The sequence below is a fragment of the Microchirus variegatus genome, assembly GCF_963457635.1.
Source record: "Microchirus variegatus genome assembly, chromosome: 11".
NCBI lineage: Eukaryota > Metazoa > Chordata > Actinopteri > Pleuronectiformes > Soleidae > Microchirus > Microchirus variegatus.
This window is the reverse complement of record NC_139812.1, coordinates 6,269,115-6,277,996: the sequence shown is the minus strand read 5'-3', so window position 1 is coordinate 6,277,996 and position 8,882 is coordinate 6,269,115. Positions and strand designations below refer to the sequence as shown.

At 41.6% G+C, this 8,882-nt stretch overlaps 1 protein-coding gene across 1 annotated transcript in view; it reads left to right on the top strand.

Annotated features, from left to right (window-relative positions):
- Nucleotides 1-2,425: 2,425 nt before the first annotated feature.
- Nucleotides 2,426-8,882, top strand: part of LOC310934313 (NLR family member X1-like) — a gene marked incomplete at both ends in the record, with an annotated part of 39,691 nt that continues 33,234 nt past the window's right edge. The window contains 4 exons of the mRNA XM_083898007.1: nucleotides 2,426-2,556; nucleotides 4,323-4,460; nucleotides 4,563-4,714; nucleotides 4,890-6,741. Of these exons, the coding sequence (XP_083754133.1) occupies nucleotides 2,426-2,556; nucleotides 4,323-4,460; nucleotides 4,563-4,714; nucleotides 4,890-6,741 (2,273 nt within the window). The remainder of the gene's footprint in view (nucleotides 2,557-4,322; nucleotides 4,461-4,562; nucleotides 4,715-4,889; nucleotides 6,742-8,882) is intronic.

The window sequence follows — 8,882 nt, the reverse complement described above, 5'->3', positions numbered from 1 at the left end:
CACTATTTTGTTTTTAATGTAAAAGTTTTAACCTGACAGTTTGAAAGTTTGTATATTATTGATATTTTATTCATTTTAACTTTGTATTTTAGATTCATTGTTCATATATATATATATATATATATGTAAAAAAAACCATCATGATGAGGAAAAAAACATATGTCGCATTCCAGCATAATGCTGTTCAAGAACCCATTTGTGGACTCATGACTGTTGAAAAAAAGGTCTGGTCATTGGTTCACATCTCTTTTGTTTATAGTAATGCAATAGCATTGGTGAAAATTTTGGGAATTGTTGAAGTGTTTTATGTTTTTTATAATAACGGTTTGCACTTCCAGGCCACTCTAACCCAGTTTTCCTACAGTTTTATCCTTTCAAATGACACACATCTCTTCTTTTTTTGTTTGTTGTTTTTTGTGGAGTAAAGACAAAGAAAAACCTGGTTTTTATTCTTGTTGTTGTTGTTAGAACATTACAGTCTGCACTTGTATCCAACCTGAATGTATGTTTACCTCAGTCCATGTCTCCTTGTTTCAATGTCCTTTTCCTATCTTATTTGATTCAAGGGCTCCAATGAACATCTCCTTTTCTTCTTGTTCAATCTCATTCACACTTTCTATGAAAGCTTCCCTTTGCTGTTTTCGTACAGCATATGTTTTCCCTGAACACTGCATGTCTGACCTAAAACACTTTTGTTTTGCTCATGTTTGCGTCCACATTTGCGATCTCTTATTAGTGACTCTGAGCTGGCCAAATTCACAGTCCTTTATTTTTCAAGTCAGTCACATATGCATCAATGTGTATAAAAGTTGCACACTTAACTTTGTCACTTTCCACGTCTAACTGGAACTTCTGGATCCATGTCGCCAGTTTTCTGCCAAATTTGCTTCAAGGCCTAACTGTGTGGTGGTTTAGCTGCTCCATTTCCAGTTGACCTCTGACACCGTGTGATATCTGCTTTATGCTGTGTGTGAGTTTGGGGGCATATAATAACAGAGACGGAGAGCATCTTGTGATTTCTCCTCACATACAAGTCAAGATCACCTGGAGGTTTTCTGGAGCATGATGTGGATTTAACAACAATCCCGCTAAGCAGTTCACAGCTGCTTACAAGTGTCTTCTGGTGAAGCTTCAGGTATGAAATGACACTGAATTCATGGGGCAAACGCCTGCGACAGGAAACGCTATGCGTAGGTTTGACCTGAAACCGGTTCAATAGCTACTGTCTGATGAAATGGTGAAGCAATCTCTGAATATAAGTAAGCTGCCATCAGTTATATTGCTGGAGCGAGTGTAAAGAAGTCTGCCACTACTGTTTACTACTATCCGCGGTGCTCACGCCAGTTGGATCAAGGACCTTTCTGCATGGAGTTTGCATGTTCTCCCCGTGTGTGTCCAAAAACATGCAATATGGGGATTAGGTAAATTCGACACTGTAAATTGACTGTAGGTGTGAGCATGAATGGTTGCTTGTCTCTATGTGTGTCCCAGTGATGGACTGGTGAACTGTCCAGGGTGTGACCTCGCCTATCGCCCTATGTCAGCTGAGCTAGGCACAGCAACCTCCTGCAACCCTCATATGGAGGATAAAAGTGGTTGAAAAATGTTCACTTTTAATTTAATCCATTTAATGGATGGATATTATGGTATAGAATATAGATTTATATTCTCTGATGTGAACATGAATACTTATAATGTACTATAAGTTTTTTTTAATTTATTGAGTCCACTCCTTGAGCGTCCGTGAAATGTGTTGTATGTTCTGTAAATAATAATAATAAAAAACTCTAACCTAATCAAACCTAATCTCTCTCTCTCTCTCTGACACTCTTTGAATTCTTGTAAATACAGAGGGAGGAGCAGTAAAAGCAAAACTCCTCTGTGTCTTTTGTTCAGATTCTACTTCACCTGTGAAGCAGAAGGAAAAACAAGTGAGTGTTTATCTGATTATGATGATGATATTTGATTATATATGATGATCATTTACTGTTATAAAGTCTGTCTGTCTGTCTGTCTGTCTGTCTGTCTGTCTGTCTGTCTGTCTGTCTGTCTCTCCCTCTCCCTCTCTCTCTTTCTCTGTGTGTGTGTGTGTGTGTGTGTGTACCTAAATCTGTTTACACAGTTACATGGCGACAAAAATCAAGTCCCTATAATGTAAATTAGTATTTTAAGGTGAAGACATATTTCAAAGTCAGGCTGAGGTCAGAGGTCAGGATTATCATGAGGGTTAGATTAGGTTAGTAGTAGTTATCGTTAAGATTAGAGTAAATGATCCAGGAAATTAATGTTAATCCTCTGGTCATGGAAACCATGTGTTTGTACTTAAGCAGACATTATTTCTGATGTATTAAATCTGTTTTTCATGAAGCTCATGAAAATAAGCAAAAATCTCTCCCCCTCTCTCAGACTGAATGAAGTCCAGAAGATGAGTGGCTGTGTGGACAAAGACGAGAACACAGCAGAGTCTCCAGGACCCAATTGTCTTTCTGTGAAGTGTAACAAGTCTAAACTTGAACCTCTGGACTTCAGTAATGAACCCGGAGCCTCAGACACAAAGTAAGAGAGCTGCTACAAACTTATAACAGAGAAAAACTCTTCCTGGTCCTTCAGTCATATCAGTATGATCATATGTGGCTGTGGCTCTGTTCATGTTGTGTGTGTTCATCAAAGAATAGAACAGAAAACCAGTTCCTCTACATTCCCACTGCAGCACAAAGTCAACTTTCCAGAGTTGACTTCTATGATTCATTTCGCGGAATTATCACCGTCATTACGCTGAGAAACAAGCAAAGCAGTTCTCAGAGAAAAGAAAAATCAAAGCTTTTTTATCCAAAGCTCCAGCAGCAGAGAGGTCAAATCACCCTGAGTTTTTTTGTCGGGTTTTTGTCTAAATGCAGCCTGTTATTAGACCTTATTTAGACATGATAGCAGTATGACACAGGTTGCTGATAAACTCACAAACTCCATGGCTCATGTAACAGCATGGTTAAAGCAATGCTGTTTGCAGCGTAATGTGTCTAAAACAGTATGTTTTTTACCAAGAAGAACAGTCCTGGTGTTGAAACGGATATCTTTGTATCAGGGGAGAGGCTACAGGTTGTATCTGAATACAAGTACCTTGGTGTTTTGATTGACTCTAAACTTTCTATCAAGGCTCAGGTGAAAAAGGTCTGTAACCAGGTCAAATTCAATCTCTCAAACTTCAGGTTCATTCGAGATTACTTGTCAACAGATGTACATGCACTCCATGGTTTTTTTCTCATATCATTTACTGTTTAACTGTCTGGTTGCAGGCTAGTAACAATTCTTTAAAACCAATAGAATCTTTGTATAAACGAACAGTTAAAATCCTTGACAAGAAACCAGTACATTTTCATCATTGAATATTAAGAAAATATAACCTGTTGAGTTGGGACAATTTGATTTAATATGTAAATGCTTGTCTTATGTACAGGATTATACATGGTTCCACCTCTCCTCGGCTCATACAGTTTGTCAACATAAGAACAACTGCATATGGGTTCACAAGAGGTACAGCAAGAGGAGACTGTATTATTCCACTTAGGAAAAGTTATTTTAGTCAGTCTTCATTCTCTGTTGGAGCTGCACTACAATGGAATTCCATCCCAGCAACTATTAGAGACCTGAATACCTACAGTTAATTCAGAGCTCATTTGAAGAGATGGTTAATTGGTGCTCAGCTCTGTCAGCACTAGCACTTGATTACACCTTCCTGTCCTTGGTCTGTCTGTGCTGAACCTGTAGCCATCTTGCTGTTGTCTGTCTGCCTTCATGTGTTGGCATGCATGTCTTATTGTGGTTTTGTTTTTATTGTGTTCTCTGATTGATGTTATATATGTTATTTTTGTCACGTTGTTAACTGCTGTGCATGTTTTGCAGGTTGCCTTGGCCAGTAACTTTGTCATTTTAATCTTATTTTTAATACACTGTTCTGTTTTTAGGGAGACTTTAACATCTGTCTAGGGACTACAGATGAAAAATAGCCTCTTGGCTAATTCTGGCACATTTACAGCAATGTTATTAATGTGCACTGTTCCTGTTGTCAAATAAACATATTATATATCTCAGATGGAGCGTGAAGAAAAAGTTTGTTAATTTGAAAGCACTGTCAAATTGAAAGCAAAGGCATATTCTTTTTGATTTCACTAAACAAACATGAAAGCATCGTGTCAACTGGCTAACTTGGCTAACAATTGCATACCAGACCGAAACCCAAATATCAGGTCAAAATGTTTGTGTGAACTCAGCAGGTCAGGTCTACTCATCGTCATCAGTGATAGATGTGGTGTTTGTGTTTGCAGATGTCAGAACCAGAGGCAGAGAGCAGAGTCTCCAGGACCCAGCTGTTTGTCTATGAAGAGTGACTTGTCCAAATTCCTACCTCCGGTCTTCAGTAAAGAACCTGGAGCCTCAGGTGACGGAGTCAGATTCATAAAAGCGTAGGTACACAACCAAACTTCTGTGTGCCCAAAGACACACACGCGCGCACACACACATCCACCTGTCTCTGGCATGTTAGTATTAAAGAAATGTCTTCACAGAGACGAGTTTGCTGTTTCTGTGGACGAGCAGACGTCCCAATATTCTCTGTGTCAGGATGTCCTGAACGTCCCATACTGGGACCAGTGTGGGACACCAGGAGTCTCCTGGTGTGGACTGAGACAAAGACCTGGACCTGGACCACAGACACAGAGTAAGACAGAACATCAACGTCTGCTGATGTCTTCACTCCTGAAAACAGGACTTGTTGTCTTCTGTCAAACAGCATATTTTACAGCAATATTTAAGATGATGATAAATAAAGTTAGTTAAAGTTAGTTTCAGTTGCTCAGATTCTTTCTTCTCTGACTTTGTCTCCTGTCTTTCAGCAGATGTTGGTCTGCAGGAGGTTCTAGATGAACATAAGATCAGTTTGAGGAGGATATTTGAACATGTGACTGAAGGAACTGATGGAAGAGGAAGTAGAACCCTCATGAATGAGATCTTCACTGAGCTCTACATCACAGAGGGACAGAGTGAAGAGGTCAATACTCAACATGAGGTGATGCAGCTGGAGAAGACCTCCAAGAAGAAGATTATCCAGGACACTCCCATCAAGTGCTGCAACATCTTTAAAGCCTTACCTGACCAGCAGGGGCGCATCAGAGTTGTCCTGACCAACGGCGTCGCTGGTGTTGGAAAAACCTTCTCGGTGCAGAAGTTCACTCTGGACTGGGCCGAGGGTTTGGAAAACCAGGATGTGAATCTGCTGATTCTGCTTTCGTTCAGGGAGCTGAACCTGATCAGAGATCAGCAGCACAGTCTTCTCACACTGCTCCATATTTTCTATCCAACATTACAGAAGGTCACAGCAGAGAAGCTCGCTGTTTGTAAACTTTTGTTCATCTTTGATGGCCTGGATGAAAGTAGACTCTCACTGGACTTCAACAACAGGATGCTGGTTTCTGACGTCTCACACAGGTCATCAGTCTACGTGCTTCTGACCAACCTCATCCAGGGGAATCTGCTTCCCTCAGCTCTCATCTGGATAACTTCTCGACCTGCAGCGGCCAATCAGATCCCTCCTACATGTGTTGACAGGGTAACAGAAGTACGAGGCTTCACTGACGACCAGAAGGACAAGTACTTCAGTAAGAGATCCCGAGATGAAGAGCTGTCCAGCAGAATCATCTCACACATCAAGATGTCCAAGAGCCTCCACATCATGTGTCAGATCCCAGTCTTCTGTTGGATCAGTGCTACAGTTCTGGAGCACATGTTGACCACAGAGCAGAGAGGAGAGCTGCCCAAGACCCTGACAGACCTGTACTCACACTTCCTGCTGGTTCAGACAAAGAGGAAGAAGAACAAGTACGATAAAGGACATGAGACAAGTCCACAGGAGCTGATGGAGGCCGACAAGGACATTCTTCTGAAGCTGGGGAGGCTGGCCTTTGAACATCTGCAGAAAGGAGACATCATGTTCTATCGAGAAGACCTGGAGCGGTGTGGTCTTAGTGTGACAGAGGCCTCGTTGTACTCAGGAGTTTGTACAGAGATCTTCAGAAGAGAGAGTGTGATCTTCCAGAAATCAGTTTACTGCTTTGTTCATCTGAGCGTTCAGGAGTTTCTGGCTGCAGTCTACATGTTCCACTGTTTCACCAACAGGAAGACTGAGGTCCTGAAGAACTTCCTGGGAGAAAAATACTCAGCCCAGATTCAAACACCTCGTTTCAACAAGCTTGCCTCATTTTTCAGAATTGTTGCTAAGAGTGACTTATCTCTGGATGTGTTCCTGGAAGGAGCCATGGATAAATCCCTTCAAAGTGAAAATGGTCACCTGGACCTGTTTGTTCGCTTCCTTCATGGACTCTGTCTGAAGTCCAACCAGAGACTCTTAGGAGGTCTTCTGGATCAGACTAAGAACAGTCCAAAAATAATCCAGAGTGTCTCGAAGAACCTGAAGGAGATGAACACAGACAACATCTCACCTGACAGAAGCATAAACATCTTCCACTGTCTGACAGAGATGGACGACCAATCAGTCCTTCAGGAGATCCAAGAGTTCATGAAGTCAAAGGATAGAGAACATGAACTCTCTGAGATCCACTGCTCAGCTCTGGCCTACATGCTGCAGATGTCTGAGGAGGTTCTGGATGAGTTGGACCTGAGCAAGTACAGAACATCAGCCCAGGGAAAACTCAGACTGATTCCAGCTGTGAGGAACTGCAGGAAGGCTGAGTAAGTTCAGACATGATCAATCACATCATCAATCAGTTGTTTGGTTTATCAAATGCACACAGAAGTCAATTATGATCATTCGTTTGTCAGCTGTGTTTTTTTTCTCGAGATGTTTCAAAGCTCACATAGAGTGGTCCTGTTGCATATACATGTCAGATATAGAGGTCTACTTACATACATTAACTTGTTTTTATGGTCAAAAACCTCCTAGTTGCTGTAAATGAGCCGATAGAAATCTCTCCTCACTGAAAATCTGTGAGGAGATCCGCGGTGTTTCAGACTGGAATCTCACACCCAGAAGACAGACTGTGTTGTGATTGGCCAGCCAGCGAAAGCGTTCCCAGTGGTCTTGTGATTGGCCAATACCCGGAAGTGACGTAATTAGCACACCCGTTCTCAGAAGCGCAGCTCCCCCCTCTGGAATGGTGGATGCCATCAATGCGATCCTATCAATCAAATTCCTTATCAATTCTGTTATTGATTCCTGAGTAGTTAATCAAATGGAAAAAAAAGCAATTCTACACAGTGTTCTGCACCAAAAGCAACCAATCAATTTTTTTCAGTGACAGAACATACCTACACCCACTTTAGATTTTTTTTTAATAATGTTACTGTAAGCTTGTCACAGTACACTTAAAGGGATACTTCACCAATTTGCATGTGGCTTTGTATTACTAGAATAGCAGTAATATTTCTTGTCCACAGCCACAGTTCAGTTCTCTCTGTCTCAGTTCGTTCGATCGCGAATCATGACTGAGTCAGTGTACTGACAGCGCGAACGAATCACAGCAGCACGGCAGACACAGTTCTTCTTACTAGTCACCTCCCCCCCGCTCGGCGCACGTTGGCTGGCGTCGTTTGCCGAAGAGTGAGTGACGGCGTCGGCGAACGACTTCACGAGTGATTCACAGAACGCGGCAGTTCCACTCCCGGCCGCCACGATCGCTGCTGAGCTCAACTGAACTAAGAAAGGAACGAATCAGTTCATGAAGTGATCCCAGTCAGTTCGTTCACTCAAATGATTTGTTCTTTCGAACGAATCACTCATGACCGACACAACACTACTTGAAACTACAACACTAGTTCTGCACTATTTAGACTCGCTTATAGGGGAACTAGACTTCATTCCCAGAATGTAAACACGGTGTCCGCCATCTTTGCTAACAGTTACGACCGGCTTTGGCTGGGACCGTACCTATGTTCCCCGGGTCCTATGTTCCCCGCTTTGTATGTGACCGGGGAACATAGGACCCTTTCTCTAACCCTAATCCTAACCCTACCCTTTTTCAAAAAAAGGGTCCTATGTTCCCCTGTCACATACAAAGTGGACCTTTTTTGGGAAAAACGGGGAACATAGGACCCGGGGAACATAGGTACGAACCCCTTTGGCTCCCTTTAATTTGGCCTTGAAAACTGAGAAGACAATATAGTTTTCAAACTGACTGCGAGGGGAAATACCTGCTTTTCATCACGGGCTCTGGCTACTAGGCGTCCGCGGTGGCTCCAGGCGCTGCTGGACACACTGCGGCGCACACAACACCCGTTGCCCGCTGGCATGGTGGAAATTGGATAAATGGCCGCCTGAGTATAAAGTGAGTATTTTGTTTTGTTTTTTTATATATATATTTTTTTTTATATATATTTATTAGCATCTTTAACAGTTCATTTACATCTATGCCACTGTTAGAACAGATACTTTGATTCACAAACGTTGCGCTCATTGTTTTGACAGTAATATCACCGAACAGCTTACTGTCACTTTGTGGAGTGGAACCAGAGAGACTGGGGAAAGACGATTGTCTTGTTTTAACTGCGTGTGTTGTTCAAGATCAGAAGAAGATACTCCTCTCCTGAAAAGCAGTACTGTGTCTATGAAGACTGTCGATGCTCACGATGAGCTATAATAAGTCAGATTTTTCTTTTTATGATTATTATTATTAAACATGTAAATTCATATATGTTGTGGTATATTTTCTAGCCCTTGGTGTTTCTCCATTAGAGTATTATTAGATGAAAAGTGATTTAATTTGGAGAAAAGGGTTGAGAAACACTTCAGAATTAGATCTACTTTGTTTACTGATTACAACTGCATCATTTTTATTGTGTAAATCTAACTTGTGTAGTATAGAAATATAACTCAA